Source organism: Notolepis coatsorum (genome assembly GCF_963971535.1).
Source record: "Notolepis coatsorum genome assembly, chromosome: 6".
In the NCBI taxonomy this organism is placed as follows: Eukaryota; Metazoa; Chordata; class Actinopteri; order Aulopiformes; family Paralepididae; genus Notolepis; species Notolepis coatsorum.
In genome coordinates this window covers 85,380,114-85,405,802 of record NC_140170.1, presented here as the reverse complement: position 1 = coordinate 85,405,802, position 25,689 = coordinate 85,380,114, and the positions used below count along the sequence as shown (strand labels likewise).

Sequence of the window (25,689 nt, the reverse complement as noted above, 5' to 3'; positions counted from 1 at the left end):
TCAGGCAGTTGGTCCTCCCTCTGTTTGCTGGCTTGTTTGGAGAGAATCTCCGTTGCACCGCGCCTGTGCTTCCTGTTGGGCTGCGTTGGGCTGGGAGGGATCCCGGGTGATGGCAGTCTGTGTGTCGGGAGCCTGGGGGTTGACAGAGGCCTCTGTGCTGCCAGGGACACCTTCAGCACTGCCGGCCCGAGCAGCGGGAGCGTCCCCGGGTGTGACGGGTCTGGCCGAAGCCCCCGCGGCAGGACTGGATGCTACCGAGTCGCTCTGTTCCGGCGCTCGAAGTCTCTTCATGAGCGTGGTCACCCGTACGGCTTTCTGTCAAATAAGAGAGGAAAGCTGGGTTTAGTTAAGGTATAGGCTGGACAAGATATGCTTCCTAAAGTGTCTAAATGGAAGTACAGGAAGTACAGGCTACAGGCGTTCCGGTTTCGACAAAACAATTACAGAGAAACGTGTGAAGTGCACAACATTTCCTTGTTTAAGCCACTGCAACGGCTTTGCCTTAAGAATTTACTACATGACCGGGACGTTCTAGCTTGTTTGCCGACAGGATTCGGGAAAGGTTTGGTCCGTTCGGAGGCAGCTTCCAGGGGAAGTACATACACCGGAAATTCTACCCCATACACACTTTCGGCCGTAGTGCTTTACCAGTCTTTATCTCACGGAGATAACACTGGGAACGAGGTTAGTTAAGTTACAACCACAGAGACAGAGCGCAATGAGCCAAAATCCACGCCCTCTGGAGGGGGAAACAACCAACGCAGGGGAGGGGACCTAACAAAATTCCTGTAGCTAGTAAAACATGAAATATCAGCATGTCAAACGTTTATTTCAGCCCCCGGTGTCTACCAGAGCGCAAGGTATATTGACAAACTGAATATACTGTCAATATATTCAGGTTAGACACGCCATAGTGAGGGAGGAAAGGTAAAGTTTATGACATGAAATAGTTTAGAACTAAAATAACAATGGGGGAAGTTAGCTGTTAGCCAGCTAATGTTAGCAATCTAGTTAACTAAGAAACTTGTAAACATAAGGCTGTAGGTTATTATCTTTCTGATTTATCTTTTAATGCTTACCATGTCAGGGTCCTACAGTTTTCCCATTCTTGCTGGTTATTATTGCCTATATCCACTTTTCTCTTCTTAAACACTCAGAGGGAGGGATCCACAAAGAATGGATTGCACGGCGCTAATTGCACCCTTACTCACAATTCATTATTAATTGAAATGGGGGACCCTGATGTAAACAAGACGAAAGTCTTTCTCTGGTCTGCATCCCCTTAACAATTGTGTGTATTGAGCCGTACTGTATTGTACCCATTCTGCAATCTGTTAATAAAATTTTCAATCAATCAATCACCTGTGCGGTTGACATTTTTATTAACAGATTGCAGAATGGGTACAATACAGTACGGCGCAGACCAGAGAAAGACTTTCATCTTGTTTACATCAGGGTCCCCCATTTTCAATTCATAATGAATTGTAAGTAAGGGTGCAAATAGCACCGTGTAATCCATTCTTTGTGGATCCCGCCCCGAGTCCTTCAGTTTGGAAGCTCATGAAAACTTTGTTCTTTACCCTGTTGGCAGTGCATCCCACCACACAGTATAGAGTTTAGGTATTTTTCTGATGTTTGCTAGCTGATTGAAATGACAAGGAGGCTCTGTCACACAATACAAAGTCAATGGAGAGCGATGGAATGTTTTCCCCTCTGTGTGGGTGTCACCTATTTTCACTCTGTCTCTATTGGATGTGTAACAACAGCAATCTTTGACACATTGGATAAAATATGAACAAAATGACACTGATGGTAGAAGAAATACCTTCCACTTGGCTTTGGCAAAGTTCTTTTCTATTTGTGCGCACACCCCGTCCTTGATGTTTTTATCTGAGGCTGCGTTTCCAGAAATCCTAAAATGAGTAACAATAGAACAATCGTCTCTCCCACATCTTATTCCAGTCACAAGGTTTTCTTTGGTAATCATTTCAGTGAGTGATATGAATTAATATTTTCAGTGAGCATTTTACCATTCATGGTTTATGGCCTCCTGAGCAGTGAGCCGTTGGTCCTGGTCCACCTCCATCAGAGATGCTACCAGGCTTTTGGCTGGACAGTTCAAGAGACAAATTGTATGAATCATCCATACTCAAAACATTTGCACTCACAATCTGCAACACATATAGTAGGCTATTGTTTCTGCTATATGCTTGTTAATGAAGTTTATTATCTTAGATACCTGAGTCTGAAATGTCATCCCAGTATGGGGAATCAAATTCATAATCCCCGGACAAAATCTTCAGGAAAAGGTTCCTATCGTGATTATCATATTGGTCTTCATCAGCTTCCTCATAGAAAGGAGGGTTCCCGGACAAGCTGTTGAAAAAATAAGGAACTCAAAACCAAAGCTAAAAAATATATATATTATTGTCAACATAGCTTACGAAAAGACCAAAGAAGTCTTTAATTAATTAATTGTCATGCAGATTAACACAGACACATGCGAGATGGGCGACCCACAGGAACACACACACACACACACAAATGTCTCTGCACTTTTCCCATCCCGTCGTCCTTCCCCCCCAAGAGCAGCCAGGAGAAGACACAGGCTGCGGCGTGGGCCACGCCTGGGGACCAATCCAAGTGCTCCTGTCTGTCTTCGTCAGGGACATGACAGCATTAGCAATGACCCGATGCATGTGTGTGTAGTGTGTTTGTTCCTGTGTGTCGCCCATCTTACGTGTGTGTTTGCTGCATGATAAAAAAGACTTCTTCTTTTTCTTCTACACTGGCCTTACGCTTTAAAGCCATAATCAATAGACTCATGAGGAAAGTAATATTTTCATGGTTACATACGATACAGAATATGTGGTTCAAAGCCATGTTGTGAACAGGTTACGCAACACGGACACTTACAGTATATACATGATGACGCCAATGGCCCAGCAGTCCACTGGCCTTCCATATTTCTGCCTGCCAACCACCTCAGGAGCTGAGGAAAAACAGTATGAGAGGATAAAGGACTGTTCATCATTATACCAGTCAATGATTATACTTTGAATTCATTATGACCACGTTAGACATGGCCTTGATAGAAAGTGCTACGGCGAAGATGAAAAAGGTTTTCATCCCGCTAAATTGCCTACAAGAACACTCCAAGAAGAGGAAGTACTCCTTCTTAGTCTCAAAGACGTTAAAGTGCTAAACTTGCGGAAACTAACTTCAGCAGGGTACGTGAGAACCAAATTACACATTGGCTTCAGCCACCGCAGTGGTGTCACCAGACCCTTTGCCTTTACCCCTCCTAAAAGATATTTTTCACCAAAAACAATCTTAGCCTCATCTTAGCCCCATTATCTGACTTTCGCGGAGAATGTGCTCCTTTTTTAAGCTAGGTAGTGGTATCATATGATACTAGACAACCTAAGGAATCCATTGGTGCCAAGAGTGTCATGCTACTTTGTCTGGAAGGGGGCGAACAATAATAATAATAATAATAATAATAATAATAATAATAATAATAATAATAATAATAATAAGAATAGCACATTCTCCATCCCCCTGTCAAAACTCACAGGAGATATGCATGTAGAGGTTTTTAAATTTTTGGGGGGGGGGGGGGGGGGCATTTCCCTGGATCCCCCTACAGTTCAAACCCTGGCTACGCCCCTGGTGCACAGGCTTGCTAGCCAAAGTGGTTGGATTCTCTACACGCCGGCTCCCAAGGTGTGCTAATAAATGACTGGTATCATGGAGGCATACCCAGTATGCTGCTCTGTATTTTACTGTGTTTCTATTTTGGGCAAGTCTGCATTGGTTTTCAGCACTCTGTCACCTTCACCCAGCGTTTTTATAAGCTCAGCATGCACTACGGACTCTTACCAAGATACTCAGCCTGCACTACGGTCCCTTACCAAGATACTCTGGGGTCCCACAGGGCTCCTTAATGAGTCCATTTTCCAGTTTGGCCAAGTGGAAGTCGCTGATAACAATTTTGGAGTGCTTTAAACGGTTAAAGTACACCAAATGCTCCAGCTAAATGAGAGAAAAACAAATAAATACTTATTGTAACAGAAAGGGTTGATATATTGCATAGCAAGACCATAGAGCATTAGCCTAGCTTAGCACACATTAATGAAAGTGGATACGGGCTGGCTTAATTTCCGGGACAAATATGTTTTTGGCCAACAGCTAGGCTAGTGGTCCATATCTGCTTCCATTCATTTGTGCTAAACTAGGCTAGCTTACAGCCGGATAGATTTCTACCGAAAGTACAGAGGAGATTGGTATCCATCTTCTTGTCTGACTCTGGAGAAGACGTTAAGTGCATTTCCCATAATGTTGGCGTGTTCCTTTAATTATAAAAACACTCCAACCTTCTTTAGATCATTAGGTTTGAAAACATTATTCATCTGAAAACTTGAAACAGGTTTGTTTGTGATTCTTCATCTCAAGGAATCAGTTATTGTAACTTGTGTGGGGTGGGGTGATTTTAGTGGAATGTGGCGAAATGCTACTTTTTAACCGTTAGGGTGTCAGCAGTGCATAGTATATATATATAATTACCTTGAGGTTTCTGTGGACGATTTTCAAAGAATGCAGGTAAGCAACGGCTTCCAGCACCTGCCTCATAACATTGCTGGTGTCCCTCTCTGAATAGTAGCCTTGATCTAGGATCCAGTCGAAGACCTCTCTGCCCGTGGCTCTGAGAATATGCATCCAAATTAAATGACGTAACTTAACCCATATCACTGATAATAATAATACACTTTATTTGTATAGCACCTTTCATACAAGAATTGCAGCCCAAAGTGCTTCACAGCAGTATAATAGACATAAAATGAGCATAAAATAAACTGAATAAAAGCAATGCAGATAATAAGAAAAAGGCTAAAAGCAATGCAGATAATAACAATACAAATATTGTCTCACACAGTTTAAAGAGTCTTTCTTCCCGTTAGATAGTCACACTTTTTAGAACCTGACAGTTTTTATTTGTTTGATACTCACACAGTTTAAAACCTGGCAGTCTTTCTTCCTGTTTGATACCTACACACAGTTTAAAACCTGACAATATTTCCTCCTGTTTGATACCCATACCATTTAAAACCTGACTCTTTCTTCCTGTTTGATACATACAGTTTAAAACTTGGCAGTCTTTCTTCCCGTTTGATACCTACACAGTTTAAAACCTGACAGTCTTTCTTCCTGTTTGATACCCATACAGTTTAAAACCGGGCAGTCTTTATTCCTGTTTGATAGCCACAGAGTTTAAAACCTGACAGTCGTTCTTCCTGTTTAATACCTGCAGTTTAAAACCTGACAGTCTTTCTTCCTGTTTGATATCTACAGTTTAAAACCTGGCAGTCTTTCTTCCTGTTTGATATCTACAGTTTAAAACCTGACAGTCTTTCTTCCTCTTTGATATCTACAGTTTAAAACCTGGCAGTCTTTCTTCCTGTTTGATACCTACACAGTTTAAAACCTGACAGTCTTTCTTCCTGTTTGATAGTCACACAGTTTAAAACCTGACAGTCTTTCTTCCTGTTTGATATCTACAGTTTGAAACCTGACAGTCTTTCTGCCTGTTTGATACATATACATTAAAACCTGACAGTCTTCCTTCCTGTTTGATAGCCAGACTGTTTAGAACCTGACACTCTTCCTGTTTGATACCCACACAGTTTAGAACCTGACAGTCTGTATTCATGTTTGATACTACCACAGTTTAAAACCTGACTCTTTCTTCCTGTTTGATACCTACAGTTTAAAACCTGGCAGTCTTTCTTCCTGTTTGATACCTACACAGTTTAAAACCTGACTCTTTCTTCCTGTTTGATACACATACCCTTTAAAACCTGACAGTCTTTCTTCCTGTTTGATACCTACAGTTTAAAACCCGGCAGTTCCTGGCTGAGAGTGCATTTCACATCAATATGCTCCCTAGAATTAATTAATGAATTAATCAATATGGATTGAACACTGAGAGAGGAATGCCAATGAAAAGAGAAAATGAAAGTTTTCATCCCGCTAAATTGCCTCCAAGAACACTCACAGCTCCAAGAAGAGGAAGTACTCTTTCTTAGTCTCAAAGACGTCGACCAGCTGGAGGATGTTATGGTGTTTCACCCTTTTGAAAAGAAGAGACAAGGGTCGGGGATGGGGTTAGAGCAACCACTAAGTGGAGTCACTGCAGCAGCAACAAAGCAAGCAGTATCTTTATTTAAACAATTTTTGAAAATCATTAGCATTGCAGAGAGTTTGGGATAAAACTGATCACTGAAAATACACTTTTTATTATTATTATTTTTATTAAAAACTTATATGACACAGGACTACAAAAGCATTTAGTATATAAATGTGTCAACAGACTAAAGCAGGGAACCACAATATTTTGCATACAAATTATGCTGAGCAGAATGTAATATCATACATTCTTTCACAATTTTCCTTGTTTTTTCCGGTTTTGAGGTGTGTGTTCAACAGAATGTAGTATCAAAAACACGTTCACAAAAATTATGGGTTACTGAATGCTGAACTGCACTGTTATAATCACTAAGCCAGGGGTTCTCAAACTTTTTTATACCACAACCCCATTTGATTTAGAATTTTTTTTGGCGACCCCACACTTAATGTATCGCGTAATTTCAATGTGGAAATAAGGAATATCAAAATAAAAGCACACGATAAGCTCGTCACACGAAAGACGAATTACCCCAAAATCTCAGCTGATTAACCTGGAGTGTCGTAATCCAGCTCATTATCAGCACATTTATCTGCCAATGGGTTGTTTTTGTCTGCAAGGAAAATCTGCGCTTCTTCTCTGAGTTAAAAAAGGCGATTTAATACTCTGCCTCGAGATAGCCACCTCAGTGTGGTATATCAGCTGGTTTTGTGCAGAGCCCATTTCATCGTGACCAACCGGCACCGCTTCTGACAACAAACATATCCATTGCGAGTCCAGGTTACACACAAAAGACCAGACCCCCCTCCCGCGATTATACATGCGCAGAATGTAGTGAGATGTGTATTGGAATACTGTGTCGGCCTCCGTTGATGAAGGGGCGAGACATGGCAAATACACACATCCTGCACATGTATAATCGCAAATACACATACATATTTATTTGCCAAGGTATGGCGAGTGCCATACCTTGCCACCTTGAGGATGATGTCATACTGTGCATTATATAACTCATTATACATAAATATCAGCTGATTAGGAAATTGCCTCAGCCTCTCTTGAGCGGCCATTTATGAACACATTAATATCATTTAATTTCCGTCCTCTGAGGAGTCGTTATGCCTAATGATTGGCAGAGACCTTTCAAAATGAATGTGTCACTGAGTCCCTTGTTTTCTTTGTTACAATAATTACAGATGGGTCTGTTGCACATTTAATATAATATGTTACTGATTATGATGATGCAGGACTAAAGTGCTGCAGAGATCATTTGTAGATATTATTAACTATAAACCAGGCTTCACAAATAATTTCACAGCACATTAAGTTTTAAAGTAGAAAAGGAAAAGCTTAAAAAAATAAGAATATATACACAATAAGTAGAGGAGAAGCACTAGGACATAATACATTGACCTATTCAGATTATACAGTCTCAGAACCAGTATTAAAGGAACACGCCAACATTATGGGAAATGCACTTACCGTCTTCTCCAGAGTCAGACAAGGAGATAGATACCAATTTCCTCTGTGTGTTCAGTAGATAGCTATCCGGCTTCAAGCTAGTTTAGCACACATGAATGGAAGTGGATACGGATCTGCTAGCTTAAAATTGTGGGAGAGGTGTTTTTGTCCAACAGCTGATCTGTATCCGCTCCCATTCATTTGTGCTAAATTGGTATCTATCTTCTTCTGGACGGTAAGCCCCTTTCCCATAATGTTGGTGTGTTCCTTTAACTCAATCAGCGCCAGACCCGAGGATAGTCGGGTTAACTTTTTATTAATTTCTCTCACATGGACCTCAGGGTTACCATAGGGAACCACTCTGAGATCGCTAGAGTGCAATACCGGCCGCATCCAGATAGTGGCAGTATTGCCCACCCTTCGAAACCTTTTTTTCACACACAGTGTTACTTTCAAATGTCTCCGGGCGCAGTTTTCTTGGTCAGGCGAGTCTAGCGGTTCGATGGCATTGGAACGTGTCCAATGCCCCCAATGCATGTGTTGTGGTGGATTATGTTGGCAACACGATGGACACCAATACTGGAAATCGCGATCAGACAATTGGAATATTCTTTTTGGGGTACCTCCTAGTGAAGGTAAGGACTATGGTATATGGCTGCTTTTTTATATAGCGCTTTTATCCAAAGCGCTTTACAATTTGTTACTCATATTTTACCCATTCACTCACACATTCACACACCGACGGCGGAGGCAACCATGCAAGGTGCCAACCTGCTCATCGGGAGCGGGTCCTGTATCGCGAGCAGGTCCTATATGACATCAATCCTGCTTTGATCCAACCATGATTTCACATTGATCGTTGCGACCATGTGTAACGTACTCCAGAACGTATGACGTTGGTGACAATCAAAGCATCAAAAAACGACCCCCCCCCCCTTTCATGCATTCATGATGAAACATAATACCTATTATATTCATTTAATTTGGAAATAGTAGCGTGTCCAAGCAAGCAACGCCAAGGTTTTTAGTGAAATTCACGTATTCCTCCATAGCGCCGTTTTCTGAGATTAGCCAGGATCAATCTGAAACTATACTTATATTCACCACGGTATAACACGCAAACGTATGCATGAAAACAATTATTCTTTTTCACATATTGAACGATAGTTGATGTCAAATGGGGCATAGTATTGTATCCATAGCTATAATATAGAATGCAAACACTGCCACTTATCCCTATCTCTTAGAGCGTTGGCCCAGTAGGAACTAAGATGCTCTAGGCTTCCGGCACTGAATGAGTTAAGGCCCAAGCATGTAAAGCAACCCTTCCTACAGCAAAGCTACTGTACGGAGAGCTTCAGAGCTTCACTCACATTTTCAGGATCAGGATCTCGTTCTTGGCAGCTTTCCTCACTTTCCGTCCATCCTTCTTCAGGAACTTTTTACAGGTGAACATCTTCAACGTATTCCTGTCCTTCGCTCGGAATATCTCACAGAACTCCTCGCTGAGTGAAGGCAGGAAAGAAGAAAAAAGGAGCTCGATCTAATTTCACCCAACATGTCTTTTGTCAATTGAATCCTTTTATTATTTTTGTATCCTCTTTTTCTCCGACCAATTTTTCTATTTTTCTCCCCATCCAAATTTAGTCGTTATGCCAATCTCCGCTACGCCACCAGACCGCCTATTGTCAATTGAATCCTTTTGATGAAGAAGAACCATGTTTATATTTTTCGAGATTAACATCATTTTCCGGACCTACAGATGGAGCATAGTAGAGCCTTTGCCGTAATATTTAATAATGATCTTGTATCTTCGTTTGGGAAATATTAGTAATCGTTTTTGGAAAGCTTCGATCAGCAATTTATCTCGGCTGCTCCCCTAAAAATAATTTGGATCCTAGAGAAAGCTTGTCTTAACTTCATCATCATGAGTTATGCATGTTAAATTGATATAAATAGGCTATGCCTTTGGAGACCTATTTCTGAACGCACTGTGGCTATCCTATCAGCACTGTGATTCGGGAACATGGCATCGCTGCATTCTGTCAGGCTTTGCGCCTCCTGGTGGCAGATAACAGAACAGCATTCCCATGAGAAATTACATTAAAATCAACAGCATGAGTGTCGCCTATTGCCACAGATAAAATGGTTGACAAAGATGTTTGCTCCATCTGTAAGCATTTAAGGATGGTAAGTCAGAGTGTTGTTCACATTCTTCCTCTAAGCTTCTCTGTACTTTTTTTCTTTTTCTTTTTTTTTATACTTTTTTTTATACTTATAACAATTTCGATAATTATCGATATCGAGAAATATGATAACATCATATCGTTATCGCGATATGATTTTTTGCCATATCGCCCAGCCCTACCCTATCCCCCCCCCTCACAGTGAACTGTGGTGTTCCACAAGGAAGCATACTAGGACCACTACTGTTCCTAATTTATGCAAATGACATGTCGTCAGCTTGTGACTGCAACTTGTTCCTGTTTGCGGACGACTCAGCCCTGCTGGTCTCTGACAAGAACAAGTTACAACCCTCAGCTCGGAACTAGGCAAAATCTGCATATGGCTCGCCGACAACAAACTATCATTACACATGGGCAAAACAGAGTCCATTCTCTTCGGTTCAAATAACAAACTCAGCAAGACCGACGGCTTCTCAGTTACAGTGGGTGACAATATTGTCACAAGGAAAGATGAAATGACCTAACTGGGTTCCATCCTAGAGGCTAATCTTTCCTGTGACAAAATGGCATCCAATGTAATAAAAAAAGTCAACCAACAAACTCGATTCTTGTACCGGATCTCCTCTCTGGTAAACAAGAATACCCTGAAGACTCTGGCAGGAGCACTCATTCAAGGGTACTACGACTATTGTAACTGAGGGGTACAATTCCCTGACTGTATTGATAAGTATGGTATCATTAAACCACTACCGCTTTATGTACTTTAATTACTGGCCATACAGTACATGATATATAAATATGATGAACACTTCCCACAATGAATCGGTTCCACACAAAGTGGTAATTAAGTATTTATTGCAGCAAAAGGTACATAATATACTTCTCTATTTTACTTTGGATGCGCTTATAAGGCAAAGGAATGTGCGTAGGCAAATCAATAATGAATGTCCATTCTCTGGTTACGCAGGAGGTAATTATACAACCTGAATCTTAGGGAATTATATCTATGGTACACTAGTAATATATAGCGGGAGATACTGGAAGGGTCCCCCCGGTTGTAAGCCAGCAGGGGTAGAGGATCTGTTGGTAGTAGAGAGTCTGGTCAACGATGACTAAGGAGACTCCAAGTACAGGAGACGGTGCAATAGTCTCTTGATCCACAGACGAATACAGCTGTTCTCCGTAGACTGTAGCTCCACAGTGAAGAAAGCTAGCCGGCCTCAGGCTCTCTGAGGCGCAGACTTGACGTGGCTCCTCACAGGGTAAATCCCACACGTGTAGGCGTCGGCGATTCTCCGCTCCATAAATCACAGGACCAAAACAAATATAATCCAGCCGCAAAGGGCTATGTAGGATCTCGTTCTTGGCAGCTTTCCTCACTTTCCGTCCATCCTTCTTCAGGAACTTTTTACAGGTGAACATCTTCAACGTATTCCTGTCCTTCGCTCGGAATATCTCACAGAACTCCTCGCTGAGTGAAGGCAGGAAAGAAGAAAAAAGGAGCTCGATCTAATTTCACCCAACATGTCTTTTGTCAATTGAATCCTTTTATTATTTTTGTATCCTCTTTTTCTCCGACCAATTTTTCTATTTTTCTCCCCATCCAAATTTAGTCGTTATGCCAATCTCCGCTACGCCACCAGACCGCCTATTGTCAATTGAATCCTTTTGATGAAGAAGAACCATGTTTATATTTTTCGAGATTAACAACATTTTCCGGACCTACAGATGGAGCATAGTAGAGCCTTTGCCGTAATATTTAATAATGATCTTGTATCTTCGTTTGGGAAATATTAGTAATCGTTTTTGGAAAGCTTCGATCAGCAATTTATCTCGGCTGCTCCCCTAAAAATAATTTGGATCCTAGAGAAAGCTTGTCTTAACTTCATCATCATGAGTTATGCATGTTAAATTGATATAAATAGGCTATGCCTTTGGAGACCTATTTCTGAACGCACTGTGGCTATCCTATCAGCACTGTGATTCGGGAACATGGCATCGCTGCATTCTGTCAGGCTTTGCGCCTCCTGGTGGCAGATAACAGAACAGCATTCCCATGAGAAATTACATTAAAATCAACAGCATGAGTGTCGCCTATTGCCACAGATAAAATGGTTGACAAAGATGTTTGCTCCATCTGTAAGCATTTAAGGATGGTAAGTCAGAGTGTTGTTCACATTCTTCCTCTAAGCTTCTCTGTACTTCCCTGAAATCTTGCATTTGTGATCAATTTGTCACAAATAGGTCGACCCTATAACATAAAATATGTGGTAACTCCACACCTTTAGCTTCAGGATACACAGAAGTAGTTAATGGGTCTCATTCCCGAACGACTTTACGACCAAAGATGTCCTCTTAGGCAGATTTCTGCCCATTTAAGACATATTAGGGCTGGTAGTGCGAGTCCCCACATTTTCCTGAGATCGGATTTGACCGTGGCTGAGGAGCACACGTTGATTGATTGACTAATTGAAAATGTTATTAACTTGACAGACTGTGTTCTCATAGTGATTCCTGCATGTTAACGCCACAGGCCTCCTTGGAATTAATTACTTAATAAATAAAAAAATAAATATGACAATATTTGTATGATAAGAAATTACGCATTTGATGTCGGAAAAATAAATAATATGGATTCATCTGATCACAGGGCAGCTGCTTAACCATATCTGAACCAGCTATTTTGGACAAATGTATAATTACTTTAATTACTCAGATATTCAAACACAATTATGCAATTATTGTGAAATGATTGAAAATAATTATTATTTAATGCCTTCTGTGGAATTTGTATTTCTTATTTGTTACACATCTGTTTTAATGATTAATTATATACATTTGAAAGAATGCAGGTCAACATGCAATATATCCCATTGATTGGTATACAATGGGACAGCCCTTTGTTTGATTGATTCATTGATTGAAAACTTTATTAACAGATTGCAGAATGGGTACAATACAGTACAGCTCAATTACATACAATTGTTAAGGGGATGCAGAGAAAGACCTTCGTCTAGTTTACATCAGGGTCCCCCATTTTCAATTCATCATAACATATATGACACACACGACATACAGATAGACAGTACTGCTACATCTATACATTTATGACATACCAGGAAATCGATGGATACTGGAAATGGTAACTACAGATGAGGTACTCAATAAACTGAGCGCCCTCCAACCGAACAAGGCCACTGGCCATGACAACATCCCCTCCAAATTCCTCAGAGACTCAGCAGCCGCCATCACCCCAGTCATCACACACATAATAAACCTCTCCAGAAAACAGGGACACGTCCCCAAGGACTTCAAAATAGCGAGAGTAACACCCCTGCACAAAAAGGGCAGCAAATTAGACCCAGGCAACTACCGCCCTGTTTCTATCCTTACATCCATCTCGAAAGTCATGGAAAAAATAGTATACGAACAGGTCGAAAAGTACCTCACGGAAAAAAATCTAATCTACGAATTCCAATCTGGCTTCAGAACACCCCACTCCACTGACACATGCCTTCTCTATTTGAACGACCACATCAAGCAAGAGGTGGACGCGGGCAAATACTGCGGCATGGTCATGCAGCTAGACCTACAAAAGGCCTTCGACACTGTCAATCACACCATTCTGATTGACAAGCTAAAAGCAATTGGTTTTGATAGTTTATCAGTGAGCTGGATACAATCCTACCTGGAGGGGAGAGAACAGATGGTGGAGGTAAACAGTACCCTATCCTAGGGCTGGGCGATATAAAGATAACGATAAATATCGCGATATATTTTAATAATCGATATCGAATATCGAAAAAAAATAATATCGAAAAATCTGTGACCTGCAACAGGGCAGTTTTAAAACCAGAGACAGTGGACAGACTTGTCTTTCTTGCCTGCAACTTAAAGTAATGGCTTTGCTTGTCCAAATGACAATACTGACCAAATTGAGATTTATTTTTCTCTTGTCCATTTATTGTGTTTGCTTTCTAATTTAAAATACAGTTTGAAACCGTATGTACACAGTAGGCTATGTGTGCTAGCAGAGCTAGACTCCAGTCACGAGTCACGGTGCACATGTGCGGTGGTTTGTCCACCAAAAAAGCGCCAAAAGATCGAAAATAAACTAGCAGAGCCAGAACTGTTCAACTCCCCTGGAGCCACAGCCAGCAGAGAAGCCGGTTTACTTTAGCTTTTAAACCAGCTGCAGCCTGAGAACTGGAGTGTGAGGGGATGTAACACTAAAGATGGCGGCAACGACAAAGAATTGCTGCAAAATAAACATATATGTTGTTTAAAAATAATTTTTCTTTTTTTTTATACTTTTTTTTATACTTATAACAATTTCGATAATTATCGATATCGAGAAATATGATAACATTATCATATCGTTATCGCGATATGATTTTTTGCCATATCGCCCAGCCCTACCCTATCCCCCCCCCTCACAGTGAACTGTGGTGTTCCACAAGGAAGCATACTAGGACCACTACTGTTCCTAATTTATGCAAATGACATGTCGTCAGCTTGTGACTGCAACTTGTTCCTGTTTGCGGACGACTCAGCCCTGCTGGTCTCTGACAAGAACAAGTTACAACCCTCAGCTCGGAACTAGGCAAAATCTGCATATGGCTCGCCGACAACAAACTATCATTACACATGGGCAAAACAGAGTCCATTCTCTTCGGTTCAAATAACAAACTCAGCAAGACCGACGGCTTCTCAGTTACAGTGGGTGACAATATTGTCACAAGGAAAGATGAAATGACCTAACTGGGTTCCATCCTAGAGGCTAATCTTTCCTGTGACAAAATGGCATCCAATGTAATAAAAAAAGTCAACCAACAAACTCGATTCTTGTACCGGATCTCCTCTCTGGTAAACAAGAATACCCTGAAGACTCTGGCAGGAGCACTCATTCAAGGGTACTACGACTATTGTAACTGAGGGGTACAATTCCCTGACTGTATTGATAAGTATGGTATCATTAAACCACTACCGCTTTATGTACTTTAATTACTGGCCATACAGTACATGATATATAAATATGATGAACACTTCCCACAATGAATCGGTTCCACACAAAGTGGTAATTAAGTATTTATTGCAGCAAAAGGTACATAATATACTTCTCTATTTTACTTTGGATGCGCTTATAAGGCAAAGGAATGTGCGTAGGCAAATCAATAATGAATGTCCATTCTCTGGTTACGCAGGAGGTAATTATACAACCTGAATCTTAGGGAATTATATCTATGGTACACTAGTAATATATAGCGGGAGATACTGGAAGGGTCCCCCCGGTTGTAAGCCAGCAGGGGTAGAGGATCTGTCGGTAGTAGAGAGTCTGGTCAACGATGACTAAGGAGACTCCAAGTACAGGAGACGGTGCAATAGTCTCTTGATCCACAGACGAATACAGCTGTTCTCCGTAGACTGTAGCTCCACAGTGAAGAAAGCTAGCCGGCCTCAGGCTCTCTGAGGCGCAGACTTGACGTGGCTCCTCACAGGGTAAATCCCACACGTGTAGGCGTCGGCGATTCTCCGCTCCATAAATCACAGGACCAAAACAAATATAATCCAGCCGCAAAGGGCTATGTAGTCGTCGGGTAAATTAATCCAGTGTACATGTCCACACGGTTCTCGTCTAGGTCTCCTCGGGTGAAAGCGCCATGAAAGCAGCCCAGCCTGGATAAGCACTCTAGCTGGTACGAGGAAGCGTTGGTGATGCTGGTCACTGTAGAACTTTAGCCGCACGATACACTATACACAAATAGACTATTACTGACTTAATAGAAATATGTCGCACTCGACGGTATAGCGCCAAACTCTGACAATTCAGTTATTAATTCGCACGCGGTCTCAATGCTCTATTTGGGGCCAAACAGGCCATACTTCACCGCACAGAGTATCGTGGGTGAGGCTTCAACTTATTGGGTAACTCTACTTCTGTATTCACCTGCGCCATATTTATATGCACGGCGAACAATCTAGTGCCAACCTCATTTCTGTCTCGTATCCCTGGGCAAGGCCGGGCATGTACAGACATGTCTTGACGGTGGCCTTGAACCTGACTCTGGAGGCATGGCCCTGGCGCCTGTGGACCGCTGTCCAATAGGAGAATGAAATATTATGGTCTGTACTAGGCTAAAGGGATATTCCGTGTATATGTACAAGGAATATACAAGGGATATCAAACGATATACAAATACTATGCAATATATATCAATCAATAAATATATATATTCGGTTTAATCTGATCCTTTGTAACAGCCGCCTCCTAATTAGTCCCACCTAATTAGCTAAGCAGAGACAGATTAACCGCACTGTCCACTACTCAATGTCTGTTGTGAGGGGTCGGGCAGTTCACAAAGTCATGGGTCATGGTCGTCATCGATAGTATCGGGGAGCCTTGGCAGTTCTATTAGCCTCGCCACGGGTCGGGTGTAGATCCGTCCTTGGACGAGCACTTCGGCTGCTCGGACCTTTCCGTCGGCACCGGTGATCACTTTGCTTACGCGGCCAGCCGGCCACATAGCTCGGGGTAGTGACTGGTCGATAATCATGACGACTGTTCCTTCTGTCAAATTGTCTCTCTCTTTCACCCATTTCTGGCGGGTCTGTAGAGACGGTAGATAGTGGAGTAGGAAGCTGTTCCAAAACTTGTCAGCCAATACTTGACTGTACCTCCACATTCTTCGGCCGTTCGCTTCTTCAGGCCTGTACATTGTCTGTGGTAGCGCGGGGTCCAGCCGCCCCATCAAGAGTGTGTTGGGGGTGACTGGGTCGACATCTGCTACATCACTTGAGACGTAACCGAGGGGCTTTGAGTTCAATACTCCCTCGATCTCCGTGAGGACTGTCATTAGGACTTCTTCCGCCACGGTCTGGGCCCCAAGCACGGCGTACAGGGCTGTCTTTATTGAACGTACTTCTCGTTCCCAAGTTCCACCGAAGTGAGGTGCGTTCGGGGGATTAAACTGGAAGTCAATCTGGGATGGAGCGAGGTGGGTCTTAAGTTCTGGGCCCATAGCTTGGAAGCTCTCTCTCAGCTCTCTTTCTCCGCCTTTGAAGTTTGTCCCGTGATCAGACAATAATATAGACGGTTTGCCTTTCCGCGATGTGAATCTTCGGAAGGCCATAAGGAATGAGTCTGTGCTCATGGTTGGAAGGAGTTCTATATGCATCGCTCGGGTGGTCATGCATTTGAATACAATACCCCACCGCTTCTCGGTTCCTCTTCCTTTCTTTATATACAGCGGGCCGAAACAGTCCATACCGGTGGAGTGAAAAGGCTTGTCGCCGAGTCGGAGGCGACAGGGAGGTAGGTCAGCCATCCGGGGTATACTGGGCTGCGCTCGCCACTTACGACAGTCTAGACAGGTTCGCTGGAAGCGCCGCACTGCTTCTCTCCCTTGCAGTATCCAATAACGACGTCTGATCTCCGCGAAGACTCTCTCTGCCCCGGCGTGATGCACATCCTCGTCGTATTTCTTTATGATCAGCTCTGTGACCTTGTGTCGGCTGTTTAAGACTATCGGGTACTTGACGTCATCCGGTAAGTCTGGAGCTCTCCGCAGACGACCACCCACTCTGATGAGACCATGGGCGTCGCTCTCGGGGGCTAGGTGGAGCAGTCTGCTGTCTGATGGGACGGGCTTTGCTCCCTGTAGACAGTCTAGCTCATCGGGGAACGAGTCTCTCTGGGCTCGTTGTAGTAGAAGAAGTTCTGCTTCTTCGTAGTCAGCTGCTGTAATGTCAGTAGTGAGCTGAACCTCTGGGTGGTGCCACAGGAATGTCTTTAGCTGCGCACTCTCTAGGGTGAGGCAATCGTCTATGTCGGGGTCTGTGGAGACGAGTGTGTTCAATCCACAGAACATAGATTTCTTGTTTTCGGCCTCCTCTTTACTCGCTTCCCGTGGGGTGGGTGTAGGCCACTCTTCTTCCGGGAGCTTGAGGAACTCTGGCCGGTCACTGTATAGGTTGTGACGGGTGAGGTCATCCAGGGACATTCCCCGGGTGATGACGTCAGCTGGGTTGTGTTTTGTGTCCACATACCTCCAGCTTGCTACTTCTGTTAAATCTTGAATCTCTGTGACTCTGACTCCCACGAAGACCTTATATCTGCACGAATCAGACCGGATCCATGTGAGTACTGTCGTGGAGTCTGACCACAAGATTGTTCTTTGCACCGGAATGGTGAGTTCACGTTGGATTAACGTGGCGAGTTGCGCTCCTGCTAGGGCTGCGCAGAGCTCTAGACGCGGGATAGATTGTTGCTTTCGTGGGGCTATTCTTGAGCGAGCCAGGATGAAAGCAGTATGTATTTCTCCTCCCTCCTCTCGGGCACGCAAGTAGGCCACCGAACCGTAGGCTACTTCGGAGGCGTCGCTGAAGACGTGCAGGTCCATCTGGCACGTCTCCGACCTCACTGTGGGTGGGAAGTAGCTGCGGCGTATGTTGACACCTGGGAGTGAGCTGAGTTCCGTCTCCCACTCTCTCCATGTGGATGCAAGGTGTTCGGGTATGGGGTCGTCCCAGCCCTGGTCCTTGTCCCATAACGCTCTTACAATCATCTTTGCCCTGGTGGTGTAAGGTAGAATACATCCCAACGGGTCATATTGTCTGGCGAGTGTTCTGTATACACTCCGTCTGGTGGTCGGTAGTGCAGTCGACCTTCCCTGCTCCTTGGTCAGGGGTGTGTGTTTATAATGGAGCGAGTCTGTTTTGAAGCGCCAGACTAGTCCTAATGTCATTTCTTGGGCTTCTCCTGGGATGGTCGCCATCCAGGTCTCGCTGCTTGCTGCCTTGTCCTCGGGGGAGAGGCTGCGCAATACTTGCGGGTCGCTGCTGGCCCACTGCCTGAGATCAAAGCCGCCTTTGATCAGGGAGGCGCGGAGCTTGAGTAGAAGGGCCTCGGCTTCTTCTGGCGTCGAGACGCTTTGCAGACAGTTGTCCACGTAGAAACTATTTCCTACACTTTGTCGGACCTCTTCATCAGCTGCTGGGTCCTCTGCGACGTGTTTTTGCAGTGCAAACGTAGCACAGCATGGGCTGCATGTGGTTCCGAAAGGGAGGACTTCCCATTGATAGATGGCTGGTTGCTCATCCCCGATCCTCTCTCTCCATAGGAACCGCAGCAGGGGCTTGTCCTCCTCCACTAGTCTCACCTGCAGGAACATCCCTTTGATGTCGCCGCTGATGGCCACCTTGTCTTGGCGGAAACGTAGTAACACGCCTAGTAGAGAGGGGCCGAGTGTTGGGCCGGGCAAGAGCTCTTTATTCAGATTTTGTGATCCGATCTGGTAGCTGCAGTTGAACACAATACGATCCTTGCCGTTGTGGTGGACTTTGTGGTGCGGCACGTACCATGATTCGGTCGTCTGATCGGCCTCTTTAATGTCAATTTTCTTTATGTGTCCCGCTGTGATTAGCTTGTTAATCTCAGCGCGGTACACCGTCTCTTGAGCGGGGTCTCTGGCTAGGCGCCGCTCTGTGTTCAATAGATACCGCTCCGTCGCTTCTTTTGGGGCGTGGAAGGTAGGCATACCCTCTCGCCTCAGGAGTGGAGTTGCGTATCTCATCACTCCGTTGACTTTGACTCTCTTTGTCCCCTGCGTAAATGTCTTCCTTGGAACGAATGTCTTTCTTTTCGTTCTTAAAGGGCATTGTCTCTAGTGTCCATAGCCTCTCGACATGCTGTAGGAGGGTGGTGTCTTCTTCTGTCACTCTGGAGTGGAGGCAGTTAGTGGCTGCTGTTCGGTTAAGAGACTTAGCGAGGGGGCCTTGTAATGTCCATCCTAGGCGGGTCTCGACTGCTGCAGGACAGCCTCTGGGCCCTGTGTGGACCCGGTCAATCGGGACGATGAGGTCTGCATGGTCGGAGCCTATCAGCAGGGTTGGGGTGGCACCGTCTATGAGCGGTATAGGTAGTTGACGCAGGTGCACATATTTATCCATCAGCTTGGCGATGGGGTAGGTGTACTGCGACAGGCCTATTTCTTGGCTGGTGAAAGCGTTAGTAATCCTATACCGTCTCTCTGGCTGCCCGCTTGCTGCGATAGTGAAGGAGACATTCTCGCCCTTTATCGTCTTTAGATCTCTTCTTATTGTCCGAATCGTCATCTGGTTTTCGCTCCCCCGCAGCCCCAGCTGGGCCGCAGCGGACGCGAGGAGAAGGGTCTTCTCTGACCCGTCGTCAAGGACGGCGTAAGTGTCCATGACCTTGTCTTGGTAACTCAGTGTTACGCGGACCACCTTTAAGAGCACCCGGGCGCCCCCGCTGCTGGCGGGGTCAATGTACATAACACTTGCCTTTGTGCTGCTTGAGGGTGCAGGCTTTCTTCTGTTACTGTCGTGTAGGACATCTAGGTGGGCTCCGTCACACCGATTACACCTCTTCTTTAAGCGGCAATCGGCTGCCATGTGACTGCGCGCACATCGGTAACAGCGTCGGTTGGACTTTATCCATTGACTCACCTCGTCGGCGGTCATCTTCTTGAACGTGTCACATTGTGACAACCAGTGTTCCCTTTCGCAGTACGGGCACACCATCTTCCACTTCTCTTTCATCGAGGGGGTACTGTGGTTCTTGCTGCTCGGTACTGATTCTGATTGGTGCATGACGGTCACCAATCTTCGGCCATCGTTTGCTCTCCTAGGTCCCTCTCTGGAGCTTGGGGTGCTCCGCATGAACGTATCCAACCGTAGGCTGTTGACTTCTCTCGCCAGGAAGTCGGCTAGGTCTAGGAGGGATGGCTCGGGACCGTTAGGATCACGGTGGTCTCTTTGCCGCCTGAAGCGCTCTTGTCGGGCGGGCGGAAGCTTCTCTAAAATCCTCTCGACATTAGAGTTTGCGTACAGTTCGTGCATACCCTTTTCTCTTTGCGCCCCCAGCATCCCTACCAGGGATTGTACCTTGATAGACAGGTCATCTAGTGAGCGATTGTCTGTGGCTGGGGGTAGGCGGTCAATATGCCTTATCTCTTGTATTACGTAGTCCCATATGCGTCCATATCTTTGGTCGAGTGCTGCTAGAGCCGCTGTGTATGGGGTAGTAGAGGTGGCATAGGCCAGCGCTATATTGTGCGCTCGGGGCACCTTGAGGTGCTTCAGTAGGATAGCATACTTGTACGGTTCATCAGCTACATCGGACATCATTGTCTCTAAGCACATTCGTAGCTCCGTGTACTGTGCTCTGTTCTCGTGGGTGAAGTCCGGAAACGTCGGTGTGCCAATGTATGATGCCATGGATGGCTGGCACATCGGTGAGCGTTGGAGGAGAGGCCTCCTAGGCGAGTCTCCTCTTACGCCTCTTGGTGGGCTGGTACCTGCTGGGTACCATGGCCCGCGTATCCAGGTGCTGTTCCTCGGGGCTGGTCGTGCGTCAAGCTCACCCGTGAATTGAGTCGGGGGTCTGTAGCGCAGAGCCGCGGGGGTAGAGCCTGGGCTGTACTGGACCTCCTTGTCCTGTGGAGTACTGTGCTGCTGTCGGGCTTGACTCTCCTCCTCTCCCTCTTCTTCTTCCTCTGGCAGGTCTTCTAGATCCTGTAGTCGTCTATTTAGCCTCTCCGCGGTGTAGACCGTTTCTTCCTTGTAGCTGGGTCTCACTTGGACCGGTCGGGGAAGGGGTTCGGAGGGGGGTATAGGCTCTCTCTGGTGGTCGGGCTCAGGGTCGCTTGATCGGGTAGGGGAGGGTGCCCTTGACCCTTGTCTTGACGAGGCCCTGGAACCCCGTGCGGAGGGAGGGGGTGTTCCCTTGGTGATCAGCTGCTCCATTATCTGCGCTTGTAATCGATCGCGCTCGGCTTCGCGCTTGGTGAGAGCGAGGTCGCACTCTGCTTCTCTTTGGGCACCGGCAGCGGCGCGCTGGGCTTCGGCGGCGGCGCGCTGGGCTTCGGCCCGGTCCCTTACCATATTCTCTTCTGTCTGAAGGCGTCTAATCTCTAGACGTATACGATCTTCGTCGCTCCGTTCTCTTTCCATGGAAGAATGTTCGCGCTCACTAAGCGTCTGTGCTTGGAGTCGATCGCGCTCTGTTGAGGCTGCTAGGCTGGCGAGGAATGCCTGTGCCAGCATCTTGTCCGCCTCGCTGGGGGAAGACGCTGGTTGAGGTGATCCGCTCCTGGCAGTACTCGTTGGAGATCTGTTCTCCTGTGGCGAGTCCTGGAGATCCATCTCCGGGGTGCTCTCCTCTTCTTGTAGCGGGTAGAGTTCCATCCCTGGAGAGCTGTCTTTATCCTGGAGCTCTCCGGGGACTACTTCTTCGGTCTTGTCGGGGGTTAAAGTCATGTCGGGTCCCTCCTGGTCCCTACCGTGAGCTTGGTCAGTTACGTTAGAACCCACTAGGGCCTCTATTGGCGGGGTAGCCTGGTCGATAGGGTCGGACATAATTTTACTATCTACTTTTTCCGCGTTTACCGTCTGTAGAAAGCTAGGTAGTATATTGGCAACGTAATCCTCTAAGTACTGAGGTGTCTGCCGTCTACGCTGCGGGCGATCTACTTTAGGAGAACCGTTTTGTGGAGTGTTCATCATAGGCCATGTCAATATTAATACCACTATATTAATATTACACTAGTTACCCTCCGGCTCGAAGGACCAATTGTAACTGAGGGGTACAATTCCCTGACTGTATTGATAAGTATGGTATCATTAAACCACTACCGCTTTATGTACTTTAATTACTGGCCATACAGTACATGATATATAAATATGATGAACACTTCCCACAATGAATCGGTTCCACACAAAGTGGTAATTAAGTATTTATTGCAGCAAAAGGTACATAATATACTTCTCTATTTTACTTTGGATGCGCTTATAAGGCAAAGGAATGTGCGTAGGCAAATCAATAATGAATGTCCATTCTCTGGTTACGCAGGAGGTAATTATACAACCTGAATCTTAGGGAATTATATCTATGGTACACTAGTAATATATAGCGGGAGATACTGGAAGGGTCCCCCCGGTTGTAAGCCAGCAGGGGTAGAGGATCTGTCGGTAGTAGAGAGTCTGGTCAACGATGACTAAGGAGACTCCAAGTACAGGAGACGGTGCAATAGTCTCTTGATCCACAGACGAATACAGCTGTTCTCCGTAGACTGTAGCTCCACAGTGAAGAAAGCTAGCCGGCCTCAGGCTCTCTGAGGCGCAGACTTGACGTGGCTCCTCACAGGGTAAATCCCACACGTGTAGGCGTCGGCGATTCTCCGCTCCATAAATCACAGGACCAAAACAAATATAATCCAGCCGCAAAGGGCTATGTAGTCGTCGGGTAGATTAATCCAGTGTACATGTCCACACGGTTCTCGTCTAGGTCTCCTCGGGTGAAAGCGCCATGAAAGCAGCCCAGCCTGGATAAGCACTCTAGCTGGTACGAGGAAGCGTTGGTGATGCTGGTCACTGTAGAACTTTAGCCGCACGATACACTATACACAAATAGACTATTACTGACTTAATAGAAATATGTCGCACTCGACGGTATAGCGCCAAACTCTGACAATTCAGTTATTAATTCGCACGCGGTCTCAATGCTCTATTTGGGGCCAAACAGGCCATACTTCACCGCACGGAGTATCGTGGGTGAGGCTTCAACTTATTGGGTAACTCTACTTCTGTATTCACCTGCGCCATATTTATATGCACGGCGAACAATCTAGTGCCAACCTCATTTCTGTCTCGTATCCCTGGGCAAGGCCGGGCATGTACAGACATGTCTTGACGGTGGCCTTGAACCTGACTCTGGAGGCATGGCCCTGGCGCCTGTGGACCGCTGTCCAATAGGAGAATGAAATATTATGGTCTGTACTAGGCTAAAGGGATATTCCGTGTATATGTACAAGGAATATACAAGGGATATCAAACGATATACAAATACTATGCAATATATATCAATCAATAAATATATATATTCGGTTTAATCTGATCCTTTGTAACAACTATGCTTGCACCTTATGTAACCAAAGCACCTCAAAGGCACTAAAAACCAAATTACAAACATCTCAAAACAAACTAGTCAGACTACTGCTTGACCTGACTCCTAGAACCCACCTCACCCCTGCACACTTTGCCAACCTAGGATGGCTTAGAGTAGACGACAGAGTACAGCAACTTGCAATGGGCCTGGTCTACAAGATACACTACACGACCAAGGTACCCATGTACATGTCAAAATACTTCCCAAAGGTCAGTGAATACCACGATCACAACACCAGAGGGAGCTCCACAAATCATGTAAAACCCAGATTTGGCTCAAACAAGGGACTAAACACGTTTCGCAATTATGCCACATCAATGTGGAACGCCCTACCCAAAGCTGTAAAGGAATGTGAATCACTACCCACCTTCAAAAACACTCTCAAAGAACACCTACGGGAGACTGCAATTCGAAACTGGCCCCTACAAATGTCCTAACCCAGTTGTACAATAAAGACCAAGCATGGCTTTGTCAGTATTCCAATGTACAGTGCCCCCCCCCTACCCAACCCCCCCCCCCCACCTCCAATGTACAGCCCCACCCAACCCCACCCCACCTACCCAACCTCCTCCAATGTACAGTTTCTATGTCAAATGTATGTCAGTATTCCAATGTACAGTGTGTCCCCCCCCCTACCCAACCCCCCCCCCCCACCTCCAATGTACAGCCCCACCCCACTTACCCAACCTCCTCCAATGCACAGTTTATATGTCAAATGTATATACACTCTTTTTCTGGATTTTTTTTAGTATCACAAACAGTACTGTATTTGCAAATCTGGTATGTCATAAATGTATAGATGTAGCAGTACTGTCTATCTGTATGTTGTGTGTGTCATATGATGAATTGAAAATGGGGGACCCTGATGTAAACAAGACGAAAGTCTTTCTCTGGTCTGCATCCCCTTAACAATTGTATGTATTGAGCTGTACTGTACCCATTCTGCAATCTGTTAATAAACTTTTCAATCAATCAATCAATCAATCAATCATGCCAATACATTAATCTAATCTAGTTTTGATGGCACGCAAGCGTGATTACGAAACCTAGCCACATTTCTCGGAGACGCTCTCTGATTGGCACTGACTGACGCTAGGTTTCGTAATCACACGGCTCGCAAGACTCGCAAAGCACTTCCGCCATCCCATTTGCACACAGCTGCGTCACTAGTTGCCTTATAAGGAGCTCTGGAGGCGGTGTTTTGTATGCAAATGACCTGAACAGGAATGCGCTTTCGAGTTTAAGACAGAATGCCATTCTCCAAGCAGATATCAGATCATATAATTTGTGCGACCTTTTCAGCCACTTAAGACATATTACCAGCACGTTCAGGACTCAGAGTGAACTTGTCATTGATTATGTCTCAGTGGTTCCAAGATAAGTCTTCCAGAATATATCTTTGAAAAAATTTCGGGAATGAGACCCATTGATTCTGTCTCAGTCGGTTCCAAGATAAGTCTTCCAAGAGAACTCTTTGAAAATGTTGGAGAATGAGACCCATTGACACTGAGTAGGTATTGACATGTCTATAAAGAATATAAGTTGCCAACTTGGAATTCCTGGTAAATACCAATGGGTGCTTGATGCAAATGTGCACATTGATAGATCCTTGCATTCTCAATGAGGGTAAAGGTGTACAGATTCTTCTAAGCCATTTCCAGTAGTTTACTGGACAATTTGATGGTGAAGAAAACATTTGTACAGATTGTTATTCAATATGGAAAAACATTTAAGGGTTTAAAATACATCTGGAGATACATTTTTAAGAGCACATATCCACATACTCACGATTTAACGATCTGGCAGAGGTCATATTTGTCAGTGACCTCTGAGGGATTGTTATAATCCTTCTTCCCTCCGAGTGTCAGACAGCCAAAGGGCATGGCAGCTCC

General features: G+C 44.9%; 1 protein-coding gene across 1 annotated transcript; it reads right to left on the bottom strand.

Moving 5' to 3' along the window:
- On the bottom strand, window positions 1–25,689 carry LOC311229590 (caM kinase-like vesicle-associated protein; the record flags this gene model as incomplete). The annotated part of the gene is made up of 10 exons (XM_084315665.1): window positions 25,586–25,689; window positions 9,019–9,150; window positions 6,056–6,130; window positions 4,567–4,705; window positions 3,915–4,035; window positions 2,917–2,992; window positions 2,240–2,376; window positions 2,031–2,109; window positions 1,826–1,913; window positions 1–315 (listed from the first exon to the last, which is right to left on the bottom strand). Exons 1-10 carry the CDS (start codon window positions 25,678–25,680, stop codon window positions 1–3), a joined length of 1,257 nt encoding a protein of 418 aa, XP_084171791.1. The 5' UTR covers window positions 25,681–25,689.